The 19,627-nt window shown below is 44.4% G+C and overlaps 1 protein-coding gene across 5 annotated transcripts in view; it reads right to left on the bottom strand.

Annotated features, from left to right (window-relative positions):
• Nucleotides 1-19,627, bottom strand: part of ST3GAL5 (ST3 beta-galactoside alpha-2,3-sialyltransferase 5) — a 47,038-nt gene that overhangs the window by 9,179 nt on the left and 18,232 nt on the right. For all 5 annotated transcript variants that reach the window (XM_014731056.3, XM_070236215.1, XM_023618781.2 and 2 more), the window contains exons 2-4: nucleotides 12,542-12,665; nucleotides 9,561-9,672; nucleotides 1,559-1,902 (exon numbers count right to left, since the gene is read on the bottom strand). In XM_014731056.3, coding sequence (XP_014586542.1) covers nucleotides 1,559-1,902; nucleotides 9,561-9,672; nucleotides 12,542-12,663 — 578 coding nt within the window. In that variant the 5' untranslated portion in view covers nucleotides 12,664-12,665. The remainder of the gene's footprint in view (nucleotides 1-1,558; nucleotides 1,903-9,560; nucleotides 9,673-12,541; nucleotides 12,666-19,627) is intronic.

Here is a 19,627-nt window from a genome sequence, read left to right as displayed (position 1 = left end):
TACACATTCTCCAAAAGTGGCTGCTAGTATTTATTGAGCATCTACTACAAGCCTGACACTGACCTAAGTGCCTTCCGTGTGTTAACTCATCTTGTCTTCACAGTAACCCTATGAGGGAGGTACTGTCACTGCCTCCATCTACCGGGGAGGACACGGAGGCCCAGCACAGTCAGGAAACTTGGCTGAGATCACAGCTACTGGGGACAAAGGCATTCTGTGAACATATCCTCACTTTTAGTCTCAAAATATCTGAAAGGGATCTTGTCATCCTCCCGCACCAACCAGAGATGTTCAACTACCCTCTTACTGATAGCCGTTCCAAGAATGTCTTAGACCCTCAGACTAGAACTCTTAGTGTCCCGACATTAACTGTCAAACTGTCAGAAAGTCCTGTGATTTATTTTCTCAATATACCTCTCAGATTAGATCCTCAGCCTCTATTTCCACATTCTCCCTCTTACACCACGCCCACACACCACGTGCCCTGATTGCCACCTCTCAACCAGGCTCTCATCCCTATTCTCTCCTGCCTTCAATCAAACTCACACAGCACTGCTGAACAAGTTTAATTAAGACTCGACTCATCACGCTCCTGGTCCTGCACAGCCTTCAGATAGGGACAGTTTACTAAAGTGTAGCAAGAGCCTTAAAAACACTCAAATACCTTTAAGTCAATTATTCTAGGACTTCTTGGAATGATTTCCAAAGAAATAATCGCACAGGTACATAAAGACATCTGCATGAGAATATGAAAGCATTTTCACAATAACAAAGACACTGGAAGCGTTCTGAACGTTCAGCAATGGGAGAGCAGCTAAATAACTTACGATATCCTCATTGAAAGGAATATTAAGCACTCAGTAAAGTTAGTTTTCCAAGAATATTTCATGACCTCAGAAACTGTTCATGATATTAAGTTAAAAAAGCAAAATCCTTTATAAGAAAGATAAACGGACTCAGTGTGCACATATAACAAAAGTTGAAAACATACAGCAAATTGAGAGTGGTTGGTTATTTGTGCTATGAGTGGTTATTTTCTTCCTTATATTTTTCTGTATTTTTTTAATTTTCAAGAATGAACATATTTTATTTTTATAACAGAAAAACAATTTTTAGCCAGCTAAAGCAAAAAGAAACTAGGATGACTGTCTATTGTCTGTTACGTGGCGTTCAAAGTCCCCTGTGTGCTCTCGAGGTCCCCACCAGTGCTGTCTTCCAGGCTCACCACACCCCGCCCTGCTCCCAGAAGCCAGGCCCCCCCTGACTCAACCTCCCCCCACGTGCTCTCGGCCCTCCCCAGCACAGTCTTCCTCCTCTGCTGGCTTATCTGAATCAGCCCATCCTCCCAAACCTCACCTCCTCTGAAAACGTTTTGCCAAATGACGGCAGTTTGGGGCATGCAATCATTTCACGTCTCAGTTTCACCTTCTCAATCAGTAAGTCCCCTGAGGCAGGGACATGCAGGGCTGCCTGTGTCCCTCACTGTCCCTGGAGCCGCAGTGACCAACAGCAGTGAACTTAGCTCAGAGGAGAGAGGCTGGTTTTAAAACCAATGTACCTGATCACAACATCGAACTGGTTCAGGGCTCGGCCCAGTTCTAGCCCGTGGAGTATCCCGCCGCTTCCAATAACCACACACCGCCTACAACTCTTCGCTTTCAAGTGTTCAGGGAAGTCGTGCTCAGGCAGTATTTCCAAGAGGGTCTGGACTTTACTGGAGAACTTCCGGAAGCCAAAGGGAGGATCATACCGGTACTCGGCGTCATTCCCCTGGGGAGCCTTCTGCACGAAAGGCGGTAAGTCCGTGCTGTACCTGTGCTCAAACAACCGCGCCATCGACTGCTTTGCAAATTTGGGCCGGCACTCCTCTTGCAAGACTTGCTGAGCATATTTCTGAGCTCTCTGGAATGGAATCACACCAATCTGAGTTTAAAAGACTTGCAGGCCTGAGAAATAAACTTTTACGGATGACACATTGCCCTGTGACGTCTGATGGAGCTGCTCCCTTGTTGATTATTGTGTTTTAACATTTGCTTTTAAAAGTTCACTGATGCTAGAAACTGTAAGAAAATAACCTGGGAGAATCACGCGACAAGGAGATAAACTCAACAAGAATATTTGCTTTGTTACACATTCAAATAAATTTGGGGTAAAAAACATCTTTTGAGGTATTTAAGATTTCATGTTCCATAAAATCCTGTCACATGCTACAACATGGATAAGCCCTGAGGAGAATATACTAGGTGAAATAAGCTGGTCACAAAAAGACAAATACTGTATGATTCCACTTATATAAGGTATCTAAAGTAGTCAAATTCACAGAAACAGAAAGTAGACTGGTGGGGACTAGGTACTAGGGGTGGAGAAAATGGGAAGCTATTGTTTAATGGGTATAGAGTTTCAGTTTTCCAAGATGAAAAAGTTCTAGATAACTGTTTTCCAACAACGTGAAAATACTTAACAGCACATTTAAAAATGGGTAAGACGGCAAATTTTATGTCATGTGTCTTTTACCACAATTAAAAAAAGATTTCCTATTTCAGGCTCCTATCCAGCAGGATGAGCAACAGACTTATTTATCAGTTGGGGTAATGAGCCTCATACAGTCTGGAATGCAAATTACTCTAAATGTAACCAGGCACAATGTCATATCAACATAGAGCTTGCCTTCGTTTTGTATACAATGTTCCCGGCATGTTAATGTTTTGCATCAACAAGGAAGGGCTGTTGAACGCCAAGTACACTAGCCCAGCTGAACACAGCAAGCCGCGGAGGAACGTGGTACAAATGCCCATTCGCCCCACAGTCTTCCTCTCGGCTCAGTCTGGCCAAAGGCTGCCTCAGAACCACTCGGCAGGAAGTCCTCCCTCATCACTGTGCTTTTTGTCCTCATCTCCACATTCAGCAGCTGTGGCTCTGCCTTACACCTCTTCCCACCAAGTATCTTCACACACACGTGTGTGTGTGAAGACCTATATTTACTAGGATATTTATTTTTAGGCTCAAACATGTCTCTCTCTCTCTTTTTTTTTTTTTTTTTGCTGAGGAAGACTCAGCCTGAGCTATCATACGTGCCAATCATCCTCTATTATTTAGCATGTAGGCCACCAGCACAGCATGACTGCTAACAGAACAGTGTAGATCAACGCCCAGCGAACTCAACGCAGGCTGCTGAAGCGGAGCGCACTGAACTTAACCACTAGGACACTGGGGCTGGCCCTCAAACATGTCTTTTGAACTGTGTCAGTACTATTATGAGGATTATTATTGTTGTATATGTTTTAAATGCATCAATTATATTTTTCCTCAAAGCCTTGTTATTTTTGTATAATAAATTTTTTTTGTAGGAACACATCTTATTATAGCAGAACCCTCTCTCTTCTTCTTAAATTACAGCTTCGAAAAGTTGTTAGTACCCAGGAAGAGCACACTGTCTACATCTTGAGGATCTGGCCCCATTTCTGAAAAGGGGAACTGGGATTCTTTGAGCCTCAGAGGATAATGCTGCAGATGCACAGACACTGTTTCAGTTCACCATCACGACACCTGACACCTTACAGGATGGCCGTTAGTATCTTCACTTTGTGAGCTCAAGCTGGCACAACCAGTAAGAGGGCTGAGCTGGCATGCTAACTGGGTCTGATTATTTTCCAAACTCCTAAAACCACAGCCTCTGCCTACAGAGAGCAGCACACAATCACTACCACTGAGAACAAGAGTTTGAAAACGAACGGCATCTTCACGAGCAATCAGTGGGAAAGCCCAGCAAGGACCTGGCCATGACCCCAGCAGCCCCTGACCAGGCCTGCCAAGCCCACGACACTCTGCACCCAGCAGGCACTTAACGCCCAATGGAGTGGGCAGGCAAAGAGAGGGGCCACCCACACGCTACACATTTGTCTGCAGACTCTAGGCCTGAAGGTTACGAACAGCAATTTTTAGAGAACAAAAAGTCCAATTCTTCACTATAGAATGACATCCCACGCTCGGGTTTTACAAATCTCCTCGGACAGAGGAACATCTGGGAAGCGCCAAAGGAAACCCAGAGCTGCTTAGTGACTGACTCATGACCGGAAAGAGAGGGAGGTGACCCAGCCGCAGACCGGTGCATGACGCTCCTGAGCTGCCAAATTTTCTCTTTAGGAGTCTCATTTGGAAGGAGTGAGATTTCATTCCACTTCCATTCTGGCAAAGAGTTCCATCTCAGGCTTCAAACTTAATTTTCTAGACTGTGAGCAGAGCACAAGGCTTCGTAATCACCCTGATTGTGACCTCGCCTGTGCCTTACCCACAGCGTGCGCAATGAATGTTCTAAAAGCCGCTGGAAAAGTCTAAATCCACAGCAATTCCTTTTCTTTCATTTCAACTCTTTTAAAGATGTGTAACAAGCCATGAGAAAGCCCCCAGGATCATTTCTTCCTGACCAGAAACTGTCTGGGCCTCCCTCCCCCCTCTTCTACGCTTCAAAGCTCAGGAGAAAAATGCCTCAGGCAGTGAGGAACAGAGGAGCATGTGACTTTCCTCTGCTCTGCCGCAGACAGCTCCAGAGCTGGAAGCCAAAGCAGGCATGTGAGGAAGGTGGTGGAGGGCGCTGGATGGCACCCACCCGGGGGAGGACCACCGGGACGCAGGGCCCTGGTGACTCTCTCAGAGATACAGCAACTCCCACTTCTCTCAAGTCAAGGCATGAAAATGAGGGCTTCAGTTTTCAAGTCTTCCAGACTGAGCTTCCTGGTTGCCCATAACCAAAAATAAACAGACACCTGGTGGTTTCGACCTTCAATGCCGCGGCCATTTGCCATGGAAAACGACAACGTGAAAATTCACGGAAGAGTATTAAAAAAAAGAATCCAAGTAATTTTCCTTGGCAAAATCTCCACTTGCATGTTTACTCCATAATTTTTAGGATAGTTCCTCTCAGAAATATAGGTAAGTGGCATAATTCTTAGTAAAAGGCAATTTCTTACTTATTCATTTATTCGTTTATTCATTCATTCAGATCCAGGACAGTGCACAGCACTCACGCTGAAGAAGCACTTCCAGTCTGGGGCTAACCAAACCTGGCCAGGAGCCCAACTCAGCCAGGGCCCACGGGAACCGAGCGCGTGAGCCACCTTACGGAACTTCCGTTTCCATGTTGGTGAACTCCGGTTCCGGTCTCTGCCTCACAGGGCTGCTGTGACGGCCACCGCATTTTGCACAGTGCCTGAAACCTCCGAAGGCTTGAATGCCATCATATAAGAACAGCACCTGTGGGCAAAGCTACTGCTGCCTTTAACTCACACTAAAGTTAGCTGTCTATAACACCTACCTGGTTAAAAGAAAAATCGGCATGGCCAAGTTGCAGCAAGAATAAATACCACAGTAAAAACTCAACCAGCCAGCGGCTGCCTGGGGCTGGAAGTGAGGATGGGGATTGATTACTAAGAGGCAGGGGAAACTAACGTGGGTGGTAACGTGTTCTAAAATGGGATTGTGGTGATGGTGGTGTAACCGTATATACTGACTAACGCTCAGCAAACTGTGTGCTTACAAGGGGTGAAATCCTACTGCACGTGCATTTCATCACTGTTTAGAAAAGACAGTCAGAAGATCTGGATGCCGCACCCAGCTGCAGACCTGCTTAACCAGGAGAGTAATCTTGGTTAAAGCATTTAACTCTAGGTCAAGGTTTAGTTTCCTGTCTCTACGGCATTCAAGGATGGTCTGGGGAAAGAGGGGGGCCCTACCAAGGAGAGAAAAGGATCATTTTGGAGGTGCGAATGCCTGGACTAACTTACTAACTCAGCCCGGGGTTAGTGTGCTTACTTTAACTATGTGGTACAGGTCTGCAGAGTCTGAGAGAAGACATACATTTGGCCATAATTAACCACAGAGCACAGAATGCAGTCCCCAGGGCAGTACGTGGCCCCAGCTTTCTGAGAAGAGAGAGGGCCACGTTTAAATTCCTGCTGCCACGGGGCCCAAACCCAAACTGAAACGAACGTGCGCCCTCTCCTCTCCTCAAATGCCTTTTAATTGCAATTTCACTTCTGAACCACACTGTCCAAGAGTCCAAACATCCCCGCAGAGACCACGGGCAGTCTTGTTTAACAAACGGCATGTTACGGGACATCTTTAAAAAGAAAATACAAAACCCACAACCAGCACGACCACATGTCTGCTGCTGCATTCAACTAGGCCAGGGCCAGGGCCACCAGACAGCGCTTAGCGTCCATTAGGCTCGCAGGGTCCCACCAACACTGCGAGTTGCTGAATGTAGTTAAAGCTAACAGGACACCAACCTCTGGCTTTGAGACCCTCTTCTGCCAATACACATCCACATAATTCACATCTGCCCAAGTGCTCCAGGCGGGAAGGCTGGACCTCCACCAACAGCCTGGAGACAGAGTTTTCGCTACCGAGAGCTCATACTGAACTCCGCAGGCATCAGAACACCAGGACCACACGGGCTGGCTTCCTGAGCCATTTCTTCTATTCTGGGGACTTCAGGCAGTTTCTGTTCCTGCTTTAATGATGCACAACCAGGTATCAAATTTAGGGGCTGCTTAGTGCTGCATTCAAGGCCTTTCATTCTCTGGCCCTGTCTTGGTTTCAGTCTCATATCCTGCTATCTCCCCCCCCCCACCCCGCCCCTAAATCTTCCATGACATCAGACTCTTGCTGTTCTAATCTGCAAAGCCTTCTGAGGCATGTGTTTTTGGCACACACTGTTTCCTCTGCTTGGAATGAAGCGAGATGTCCCGTCAGGACCATTGTGAAAAGTGGGGCATTTTAACAGGGTCAAAAATGTTAAAAAGCTACTGAAGGGTCACCCCTGGTGGCCTGGTGGTTAAGTTCAGCATGCTCTGCTTTGGCAGTCAGGTTCAGTTCCCGGGAGTGGACCTACACTGCTCTGTTAGTGGCCATGCTGTGGCAGCACCCACATACTAAAAAGTAGAGGACAATTGGTACAGATGTTAGCTTAGGGTGAATCTTCTCAGCAAAAAATAAATAAGTAAATAAATAAGTAAAAGCCACTTAAAAAAAGCCTCAAGTACTGGAATAAAAGCCCCCTAATTCCACCATGGTTATGGCAGCTTTCACTTTCTTCTTGATTAATCTCTGAACTGACTGGGACTTTTACAAACATGTTTGATTTACATCCCTGCCCCCTATTCCTCTCGCTCTCCCCACAGATTACAGGGGACTTTCTAGTTTATTCATTTCTGTATTATTTGAATTTTGGGTGTTATTTTTATAACTGGAAAAAACAATGATCTTTTAGAAACTTTCAGAATTGGGCTGATGTGGCGGTCACATGGGCTGCCTCCTCGGTCTCCATTTCCTGCTTCTTCCTCTGAGGGAACCACAGTTTTGTTCAGGCAGCTGTCATCCCTTGTGTGTACAGGGATTGAGGCTTAGGAGACAGATCCACCCACCCAGTACCCCCATCGGCCCTTGTCAGGGATTGGTCAGCCATCCTCACTGCAGCCAATCAGGGCAAGGCAGTAGCCCCATGAGAGGCTGTTATTGGTCTAGCAGTGAATTCAGGTTTCAAAGCTGGCCCCATCAGCCTAAATGAGGACTCACAGTCCATGGTTAAAGCTTTTCTCTGGCTACTGGTAGGTATGAAGAGTTGAAGAGGAGGCATCTGTCCTACTCCTCAAAGGGACAGTAAACTTAACGTACATTACTGAAAGTACTCAAAGAATTGCCTGTTATTTAACTGTGGATTTTCTGTACAATCTGGCATTCAAGGATGAGATACCATGCTGTGGTTCAAGTAAAAGCCCCAGTCCCTCTAGAGTGTAATATACATAAGGGAATATTAATTGGTGTAAAAGGTTAGCACATCACCCCTGTCTCCCAAGGACTTGCCTGGAGCACAAGGGGGGAAGACAAACAGTTAAAATACTACAGTGACAAGTGTTAGGATTAAGGGATGAAGGGGCTTCCAGAAGACAGAGAGATGGATGATCAGAGAAGGCTTCTTAGAAAAGGTAACTCCTGAGCTGAGATTTGATTTAAAAGATGAGTAACAGGGAGGCAAAAGGAGGGAAGGGCTCCAGGTGGAGAAGTAAGAAAGAATGCAGCAAAGGAGAAAGTCTTCTCAACAAATGGTGCCAGAACAACCAGAGAGCCACGTGTGGAAGAATGAGGTTGGACCCCAACCTCACACCATATACAAAAACTAACTCAACTGGATCAAAGACCTAAATTTAAGAGCTGAAACTATAAAACTCTTAGAAGAAAACATACAACTAGGCAATGGTTTCTTAGATAGGACGTCAAAAGCACAAGTGACAAAAGAAAAAATAGATAAGCTGTATTTCATCAAAATTAGAAACTTTCGTGCTGAAAACGATACCATCAAGAAAGTGAAAAAATAACCCACAGAATGGGAGAAAATACTTCAAATCATATATCTGACAAGGGACTGGTATCCAGAATACATAAAGGACTCTTACAACTCAATAAAAAGACAAATAACCCAATTAAAAAATGGGCAAAGAATTTAAATAGACATTTCTCCTCAGAAGATATACAAATGGACATGAGCACATGAAAAGATGTTCAACATCATTAGTTATCAGGAAAATGCAAATCAAAATCATAATGAGATACCACTTCCCACCTCCTAGGATGGCCACAATAAAAAGGACTAACAAGTGTTGACAGGGATGTGGAGAAACTGAATGTTCATACTCTACTTCATGGGAATGTAAAATAATACAACCATTTTGGAAAATAGTTTGACAGTTCTTCAAAAAGTTAAACACAGAGTTACTATATGACCCAGCAATTACACTCCTAGGTTTCTAAAAGAACTGGAAAGAGGTACTCAAACAAATACTTACACACATGTTCACAGCAACATTATTCATAACAGCCCAAAAGCGGAAACAACTCAAATGTCTATCAATGGATGAACAGATAAACAAAAAGGTGGTATATCCACACAACGAATTTATTTGGCAATAAAAAGGAATGCAGTACTGATACATGCTACAACATGGGTAAACCCTGAAAACATGCTAAGTGAAAGAAGCCAGTCATAAAAGACCACATAATGTATGACTCCATTTATATGCAATGTCCAGAATAGGCAAATCCATAGGGACACAGAATAGGTTAGCGGTTGCCTAGGACTTGTGGGGAGGCGGGAATGGAGTGACTGCTAATGGATATGGAGTTTTTTAGGGGAGGCGATGAGAATGTCCTAAACTTAGATCATGGTGACGATTGCACAACTCTGTAAATATACTAAAATCATTGCACTGTATGCTTTAAATGGGTGGGTTTTATGATGTGTGAATTACACCTCAATAAAGATGTGAGAGAAAGAAAGAGGGAAAGAGCAGGGATGAAAGAGAGGCGAAGGAGGGAGGGAGGGAGAGTAGGTTATTTTGTGAGGGGAGTTGTCTCTGATCTGCGTTTTGGAGTGCTAAGATTAAGTGTTTTCCACTCTGTTTAGAACTTACATGAACATTTATTTATAACACTTTAGAGATGATAATACCATTTAAGTGTATGCTTGGAAATGTTTTCATTTAAACCATAGCCATGGAGTATCTAACCTTTACACGGTCAGGGTCCACATAAGGCATTTTTTTCATGTCACATTCTTCAGTAGCATAATTTAACTTGAGGATATACAGGATCCACACTCCAAACACAAGCAACGTACACCTGGAAAAAAAAAATCAGTTAGGTATAATGATGCAGGCAAGCGATAATCAAGAGAGACCGTGTGGAATAAGTAAAAACCTAACCCCAGCTGAGTTTGCCTGCCGTGCAGGATAAGAGTACAGTCTTTAAAGTTGACCTCAGCGGTCAATTTAAGGCACCATTTCTTACTTTCTTGACAAGTCAAATTAGTTAGTTATGACTGTCTTTGTCACAAGCAAACACAGAATAAACTTTCTTCCACAAAGTTATCATCATAAAATCTGAATCACAATGCAGATTGTTGAAAAAACAATCGACTGTGAACTACAGAATCTCAGCTTCAGTTTTCTGCAACTTTAAATACTGTCCTTCACATATTGTACGATTCCACTTACACGAAGTACACAGAGCATCCAAAATGAGAGACAGTAAGTAGAACAGTGGTTGCCAAGGGCCAGTGGGAGGGGGAACGGGGAATTAGTGTTTATAATGGGTACACAGCATCAGTTTTACAAGAGGAAAGAGTTCTGGAGACGGATGGTGTGATGGTCGCACAACAGTGTGAATGTACTTAATATGACTGAACCGTACACTTAGAAATGGTTAAGATGGTAAATTCTATGTTGTGTATTCTACTACAATAAAAAAAAATGAGGGGAAAAATACTGCGTCCTAAAAGCAAAATAAACAATCTACTCATCATTCCTCTCAAGAATTAGAAGTGTCCAGAAACAAGGCTGACTGAGGTGAGACAGTACCACCCGTCACCCTTAAATACAAAAAGTGCTTTTAAAGATTTGATAAATTCACACTATTACACACTTTAAAACACACATGCACACACAGAGGATTGGGGGAAAAGAATTGAGTCTAGTCCTGGTTCTGGAAATCTTTTTTTTTTTTTGAGGAAGATTAGCCCTGAACTAACATCTGCCACCAATCCTCCTTGTTTTTCTGAGGAAGACTGGCCCTGAACTAACATCCATGCCCATCTTCCTCTACTTTATATGTGGGACGCCTGCCACAGCATGGCTTGATAAGTGGTGTATTGGTCTGCGCCTGGGATCTGAACCGGTGAACCCCAGGCTGCCAAAGCAGAACATGCGAATTTAACCGCTGCACCACCAGGCCAGTCCCTAGAAATCTCATTTTTAATAAGCTCCCCAAGTGATCCTGACAAACTAAAAGTTAAAAAAAGAAGTTTAAACCAAAGTTTAAGAACCACTGCTTTAAATAATTTGTGTTATTGAAAAAAACAAAGTTAAGGAATAATCTTAAGGAGGAAATAAATATATTTTCCAAAGAAAAGGGCAGTTAAGAAAAATATAGCATATTGTACACAACAGATACTAAATATTCCTTAATATTTGAGGATGATGATACAAGAAAATATTGCTGGGAAGTGTTTTCAAGACTTCTTGAATCTCATTTCAATGGGCTCCCTCATGAAAACCTGGAGAAGCATCTTAATTTTCCCCTGGGATTGAGTACAAGGTTAAAGGAATAGGATGCTACCATTTGTGTGAAAAACCAGGGAGTGGGCAGGGTGAGAATATATGCACACATGCATGTACACACACACACAATTTCTTATACACACAAGACTGGTAATATAGATTTTCTTTAAGCAGGAGGGGAAATGTGGGGAGCAAGGCTGGGGAGATGTCTTACTGGGTACCTTTCACATCTTTTGAATTTTGAATCTTCTGAATGTAGTATTGCCCGTTCCTCTCTCCAGCCCCCAGAAAAGGTATTACATTCAGTGCATGTAATAATTCCCTCATTTTGATTATTAAGAAAAAAAAAGGAACGGGGCTGGCCCCGTGGCCGAGTGGTTGAGTTCGTGCGCTCCGCTGCAGGCGGCCCAGTGTTTCGTTGGTTCGTGTCCTGGACACGGACATGGCACTGCTCGTCAAACCATGCTGAGGTGGCGTCCCACATGCCACAGCTAGAAGGACCCACAACGAAGAATGTACAACTATGTACCGGGGGGCTTTGGGGAGAAAAAGGAAAAAATAAAAAATCTTTTAAAAAAAAAAAACTATAAAAAAAGAAAAAAAAAGGAAGGAGAAAGGGCGTTAGAAGCAGGCCCAGCATCTACAGCATCGATGGAGCTGTGCTGTAATTCCTGGCGGCCAGTCTGTCTGGCCCACACTGAGCTGCACGGGGCCCAGGTCCATCTCGTTTGCTGCCATGCGGCCAGCACCCAGCACACAGCATGGGCAGGCCTCAGTAAACACTGGCTGATGACAGAAGGAGATGGAAATGATTCAAGTGTTCATTAATGCACGTTTCCTTTCCCCACCTTTCTCCTTCTCTACCTCCTACATCAGTAAAGTGAGACAGGAGACCAGACTTCATGGTTGGATTTCTATCTTTAGACATGAAAAAAGGGTAGTTTTCAACTTGGTTTGGCTGGTACCAAATAAAACTGACAAGCTCCTCCTTTAACCATTCTACCACTTATTAGGATGTAAGGGTGACCTGGCGGAAACACTGGTCATCCTTTTTCGTGTTCAATATTTAATGTTATTCAAATGTCTGTAGGGGACCTTAATTAAGCAGAGTTTTAGATTAACTTAAAATAGCTAAGGAGAAAAGCCCTCTTTTGTTCAACCATGGCAGGACGAGCTGCCCTCGTGGGCCTTGAAGCTCAGGCGCAGAACCTGAGCGGCTCCCTGGCTGGGCACTGCGCTATTCCCACGGACAGTGTGATGCATGAAGCCCTGGCACCTGTGCACTGAATCTTTACTCAGATGTGCCTTTAAATGAGCCTATGACCAAGCATGAGAGCCAGCTTTAGGGCCCTCCTTGAATTTTTCATTTTTCTCTAAGTTCTACACAATTGACCCAAATCAGGCGGATCTTATGCCCAAGGGTTCATACTTACTTGAGGATGTCTTTTAATAACAAGTTGGGTCTTCTCATCTTGTTTTGAGCTCGGGTGTACCATTGCAGGGAGGGTCTTGAGCAATCGCTTCTCAGTTTCACACAGTTATACTCACTTGGCATTGCTGTGAAGAGAGGAGAAGAGGATAAGAGGAGGAAAAAGAGGGAAGAGTTAGGCAGATTATGTTTCTGAAGAGCCTTTATGTGGTACATCCATACCATGGAATACTACTCAGCAAGGAAAAGGAATGAACTACTGATGCACACTACAATGTCAATGAATCTAGAGGCAACCACGCTGAGCCAATGCTAAAAGATTACATATTGTATGATTCCATTTATATAACATTCTTGAAATGACAAATTTATAGAAATAGAGAACAGATTAGTAGTGGTCAGGAGTTATGGAGGGGGTGGTGGATGTCGCTAGAGAAGGGCAACATGAGGGGTCCTTGTGGTGACAGAAATATTCTGTCTCTTGACTGTACCTGTGTCAATAACCCAGCTATGACAGTGAACCATGGTTCTGCAAGATGCCACCATTGGGGGAAACTGACTAAAGGGTACATGGGATCTCTCTGTCTTATTTCTTACAACTGCATGTGAATCTACAATTATTGCAAAATAAAAAGTTGAATTTTTTTTTTAAAGAGGCTTTATCTTTTAGAGATACATACAGAACTATTTATAGATGAAACAGCAGAAATGAGATCCGCTTCAAAAAATCAGGAAGGGGACAAGTGTTGGGGGGAATAGATGAGACAAGACTAATTTTAAACTGATAACTGTCGAAGCTGGACAATGGGTACATTGGGCTCATTACACAATTCTCGATACTGTCCTTCTTCTGTATATTTGAAGTTTTCTGTAACAAAAAAGTTTTTTAAAAAAGTATTACATTCAAAACAGAAGAAAAGTGTTACACTTAGGAAAAAAAAATTGGGCTATTTTAAAAGAAATTTTTCTTTAAGAAAATATATTTCTTATATTCTCAGGTATGCTTGCTCACTTATTCTTTAGAATTAATTTTACTCTCATATTTTCTAAGTAATATTCCCAGGAATATGCTAGTAGAAATAGCTATGTTTCCCCCTGAATCAGTTTCCCTCTTCCTCTCAACTTAATAGAACTCTAGGTTTTTGGCTGGGCAGATGGCCTCCCAGAATAAAGACTACATTTCCCAGCCTCCCTTGGAGCTGGGTGTGGCCTCATGACTAAGTTCCAGCCAACGGAATGTGAGCAAAAATGAACTGTACAACTTCCAGGGTGCATTCTTTGGCACACTCCCCTTTCTCCTTTATTCCCCTTCCTGCTGGCTGAAATACTGACACATGAAGAGCCACTTTGGACCACACAGAGGGCACATCACAAGGGATGGTGGAGCAACAACAGAGAAGGGGCCTGGGTCCCTGGACAACCCCAGGACAGAGCTGTCATTCCACCTCAGGCTGCCTGCCTCTGGACTGTTATACGACGGAGAAATAAACTTCTGTCTTGTTTAAGCAATTGTTAATTAAGAGCAAAGTCATTTCTCTACAAATATAGGCATCTATTGCCATTATGATAAATTTATATGTTAATTTAAGAAACAACGTCTTTACTAAGCTTAGTCTGTCAGCCAGGAAGAAGCTTTATCTCATTATTCACTTCACTTCCCCCATTAGGGTTGTGCCATTTTCTTTGGAAAAAATCCTTTATCAAACTGACATTCAAGTATTTACTTTTCCTGCTACTGTAAACAATCTCTCCCTCCACTCCAATTCTAACTGTGTAGCACTAGAGTGCAAGAATTCTGAGAGATTTGTATCGCTCTATCTGAGTAGTTAGAGTGCCAAGGACTTCACCAGTCAACTGCTGCTGAAGAATCTACTGAATTCCTAAATGAGAAGTTAGAACAACTGAGACCCTGGAACATTTTCAAACACCACAGCTTCGTGGTTACTTAAATACATGGTCAGTGACGTGGTGGGAACCAGGAGGCTACCTATAACCAGTATGTATGTACAATTGAAGTTTCTAAGACGTCTGTGTTTTTATGACCAGAATGACACTCAACTCTCACCAAAGTGGGCCTCCAGAGAACAAAGCTGATTGTGGTATCAGAAAGAAGCCGGGTTTCCCCTCTGCTTACTGCTGGTGCAATGACAGCCCTGTTGCCTCTCAGCTCTACTCGGCCCCTCTGTCTAGTCCCTCTGCCACTCAGGCTGCAAGCCTGTACACTACATTTCCAGTCCCTCTGCTGGCTGGCTTCCTGTTAAGTTGTGATTGTGGGACGTCCTGGTGGAAGACCGGAGACAAGAAGAAAGGAGCAGCCTTTCCACTCCCCTAATTCGGTGGGGCTGCTGACGGGGCAGCAAGACTAGCAGGCGACGGAGGGCGACTGCACGTGACTCTGGCAGCAGCGGCGGGCAGCCAGCATCCTAGGTTTCTACTCAACAGAAGTGACGGCACCACCAGCAAATTTGTGACAAGCACGAGCTTCAGCCCGGGTGACAGCAGCTTCCTGATCTCTGGCTAACACGTCTTTTTCACGGTGGCCTGCCATGACCTTTGTAATCAATTCCCTGCATGAGAGCCCTCTCTGCCTGAAGTATCTGCATGGTTTCTGGTTCCCTGCTGGACCCTGACTGGCACATCAGATGACTCTCTTCTGCCACTTTCAGGAAAGTGGAATCAAGCAAGGAAACGGGCAGACTCTGGGGGTAACAGGAGGGGCTACAGTCCTGACCTCCTTCTTGTTCTCCCCATCACTGCCATATAACACGCTCACACAATCCATTCAAATGCTCAAAAAGAAAGTTGTGTTTTGTTTTTTCCTAATCACACTGGAGAGGATCTCAGGAGATGTACAGTCATGTGTCACTCAACGATGGGGACACTTTCTAAGAAAAGCATCGTTAAGCGATTTCATCCTGGTGAGAAGATCCTAGAGTGTACTTACAGGAACCTAGATGGTACAGTCTACCACACACCTAGGCTGTATGGCACTAATCTCATGGGGCCACCGTCATATACGCGGTCCTTCATTGACTGAAATGTCGTTATGCAGCATAGGGCTGTGGTATGAGATAACAGCATCCAGCCGACACCTGGCTCAGCTCCTCCACCTACCAGCTGTGAAGCTTTGGGCAAGTTACCACAACTCCTGTCGCTGTTTCCTCATCTGTAAAATGGGGATAATGGTCTTACCTACCTCACAGGATTAATCCAGGGAAGAGGGGTGGCACAGAAGCACTATGTTAAGTGCCAGTTGTTGTGACTATTACTTCACATAAAGGGAAGTTTCGGGCTCCCAGTCTCATTTACACAACTCATCAGGCAGGGCTTTAAGGCACTTGCCGTCCTCTGGTGACCCTCACTTCTAGCCTCAGGCTTCGCCTCTAGCCCCATCACAGACTCCCTTCTTTTGTTCATTCTGTTCCCCTCCTGGGTATCTTTGGAGAAGCAACATCTCCCCAAAGCTCCTCATGGCCTCCCCCTGGGTCAGGTCTCTCTCCCCCAACCCCCTTTTAAACCTGCAGATTCTCTACACGCTCAGCTTCCTCCACTGCCTCTTCTGCCCGCTGCCACCGCTCCCTGTGACCGCCAAGCCGCTCCCAGCCTGGGTCTGTCTGCCTTCCTCAGTCCGCACACCATGCCTGGCATGCCTTGGAACCATCCGTCCCTGACGACCTCGACAATCCTAAACTCCCACGTGCACATCTTATGACTCCAGGGCCTGGTCTCCCCCTCCTAGCTCCACACGTATTCACTGCAGGATTTCACCACCTGCCTTTTACTCACCTCCGCAAGGGAGCAGACTCCAACTCCAGCTCTCTGCAGACTGCTCACGCAAGCTCAGACCTGTGTATCTCAAGACCTGCCCACCGTCTTCACCTCAAACAACATTACTACGCAGAACCTGGCATTTTCCTCTATTCCCTACATTATTTGGTAGCGGCACCATCCACTCAGCCTCCAAAACAAAACCTGCAGGTCAACCTCAGACTCCTCGCTTCCATTCCCAGCCCCAACCAATCCCCAGGGCCTCTCAATCACACCTTCTGGAACTTCCCATGCCCACTGACATTCCCTTAGTGGAGGTCACTTACCTGGAATCCCCTGTCTCAAATCCACCCGCTTAAAGCCATCTTTCTAAAATATGTATCCACTTAATGCTTCCCAGCTCATCTCAGTAATTCTATGACTCCAGGTGACAAACTCGTCTGTCACAATCTTGCCACAAAGAAGTACTGTCAGAAACCTGGATGTACCACATTGCTGCCTCAGGGCCTTTGCACAGCATGCACCCTCAGTCTGGAAGCCCAGCAGGAATCCCTCCCAACAATCTGCCTGGTGAACCACTTTTCATCCTTAAACCCTCCTCCCTCTATCTTTCAACCCCACAGCCGTCCATGGGCACTTCCCCATCTCTGTTTACCACAATGAACTCAGATTTTCTGTGTACATTTTAGGTCTCCTCTCCCTTTTTGCAAGCACCCGGAGGACTGAGCTTCAGTCACCTGGACAGAACTTTGTTCATCTTGGTATCCCCAACAGCGAGGACAGGGCTTAGCACACAGCAGGCCCTAAAGAAATGTCTCACACTGAACAGAATGTGCATTACATGCCCATGGTCTGTCATCAAACAAGATAAACTTCCAAAAAAATAAATGTATTTTCATGATAATATTTAAGATTAAAACTGAATGTTAACAGAAGTTATAATAGCAAAGATTAATAAAACATAAGCTCTACTGAAACATCTAAAATGCCCAACAGCAGGGAATTGTTGGTAAATTATGGTGCAAACCACGTGGAATACTCTGCAGTCCTTAAAGCCTTGCTACGCGAAGTGGAATCTAGCATCACAGCCTCAGCATCACCGGGAGCAGGTTAGAAATGCAGAGTCTCAGGCCCCCCAGACTTGCTGAATCAGGGGATTCATATGCCATTAAAGTTTGAGAAGCACCAGCTTAAGGCATGGGGTACACACATTACTGACACTGAAAGATACTGTTAGAAAAAAGCAGTTTTGTAAAAATGTATGTGTATATACATATAATCATGTTCCAGGATGTAGCCACTCAAGCTATCAGAATGTGACTTGCCACAGAGTTTCATCGAATCCTCCTACTTGGGCTCGGAAGGTATTCTTCCACTTACAAGTGACCATCTGGATTCCACACCCCTCAACATGCAAAAGGAGGCCAGCGTGGGTCATCTTCACTGACGCGTAGCTGACGTGCCGCCGGGCGGCCTGAGCATGCTCCCTTGGAGAACTGGGGTCGCCAGTTTACAGGCGTGCTCACCCTGCACCCTCTGCACTGTTTTCACTCATTTCTTTCGTCTCCAGTGTTTTGTTTGGTTGAGGACGGGTTGTGATTACAAGTTCACTTACATTAACATTGAAACATGGGCATGTTTTGTTAACTAGTGAGTAAGTGTACACCATTAACTTCAGAGGTGATTACACTTTTAACTAACAAAAATTATCAGAATGTAGAAGAAGACTGTTTACATATCCATAGGTGCACACAGGCATAAAAGACATCTAGAAGAAGGTATATCTATATGCTATCAACAGGGGGCGCAACTGTGCGTAATTTAATTTCTCATTTTGTATTCCTTTTTATACTACCTGAATTCTGTACATTACTACTTTTATTTCTGAAAAATTAAAGATGTTTTCCTTCTAGGGGGAAAAGTCCTTATGATATGATGAAAAGCTATTTGAAAACTACCCAAGCAAAAAATATTTCTAGGAACCCTGAATTAACTCTTTAGTGTGTTAGGGACAAATTCTCATAAATCAAGCATTTGAGGATGAAAAAGTAGAAAGTAAGTTACTATATTTTGGGGTGGTTTCTTGAGCTGGAAAAAAATGTTTAAGGAGAAGCAAAATGAAGAACGTTGACACTCAAGTCCCATTTGCCTTGGGAGCGGAGACTGAGGCACCCCCGTTTGTGGAAGCCTCATGTCCAGCTCTACCTGAGCACAAGGGGGCTTCCAAAAAGCTGGTGAGTGAATTAATGGACAAAGGAAGGATGACAGAGGCCCTCTTGCTTCAGACGACTCACCCTCACCTGATCTGGGCTGGCACTGCAGCGTGAGCTGGAGAAGCAGCATGTCACAAACATCTCCCCGAACTAAAGCCACGCCTCAGCCAACGGTGTGCATGCGCACACAGACTGTATTCATTCTAGTGATCTGGACCCTCTACTCCACTCAATTAATTTACATAACATGAAGAATGCTTATGTCAGAATAATAAACTACTACAGGTATGTTCCACTTACTAAAACTGCTTATACGGATGTTCCTATTTGCACTGCTTTTATTTTCTCTTTCTAACACTTATCATCATGAGATGTGTTAGTCATCATTTTTTTCTTTTTAATATACATCTGTCTCTTGTCTCCTCTCTGCCACCAGAACGTAGACTCGACGGAAGCAGGGGTCTTTGCTTTGCTCACCACTGAATTCACAGTGCCCAAGAGGCATCTCTTACATATTTATTGCATCTTACATCTGTTATGCACAGTGCATAATAGGCATCTAATATATATTTACTGAATAAATACTCAGCTTCTTATGAGGGTTTCGGAGGTGATGGTGGCTCCAGGCACTCCTCCAAGGACTTTGTTGGCAGGCCATCACCAAGGGCCTGCCCGTCTTCTGCCCTGTGGCACCCTCCCAGATCTCCTTCTCTGTCTCCTTCACAGGCAGTTTGTCCCCTACCATGTCCTCCTAAGTGTGAGGGTCTCAGAGCTCATACATGTGACCCTCTCCTCACTCAGACTGCCGGGGTAAGAGCCTCCACATGCGGCTGCACTAACCATCTTTATGCAGAAAGGCCTGGCTTTCAAAATACGTATTTCTCTCACATATAAAAATGTAACGGATTCTTCTTAAATGCTTGTATGCCTGATGAAGACATCATTCTTCTTAAGGCCCTGATGAAGAAATATGAGGGCAGGCTGGGCGTTCAGTCCATTCGTAGAACTGCCACTAACATTTCCAAAATTAACCATTCAGACAAGGGTAGAATAGATGCCACAAAGCAGCACACGATGAAGTGTCACATTAACTGGCCAGACAACCACTG

The sequence above is a fragment of the Equus caballus genome, chromosome 15, assembly GCF_041296265.1.
Source record: "Equus caballus isolate H_3958 breed thoroughbred chromosome 15, TB-T2T, whole genome shotgun sequence".
In the NCBI taxonomy this organism is placed as follows: Eukaryota; Metazoa; Chordata; class Mammalia; order Perissodactyla; family Equidae; genus Equus; species Equus caballus.
This window is presented reverse-complemented; position numbering and strand designations above follow the sequence as displayed.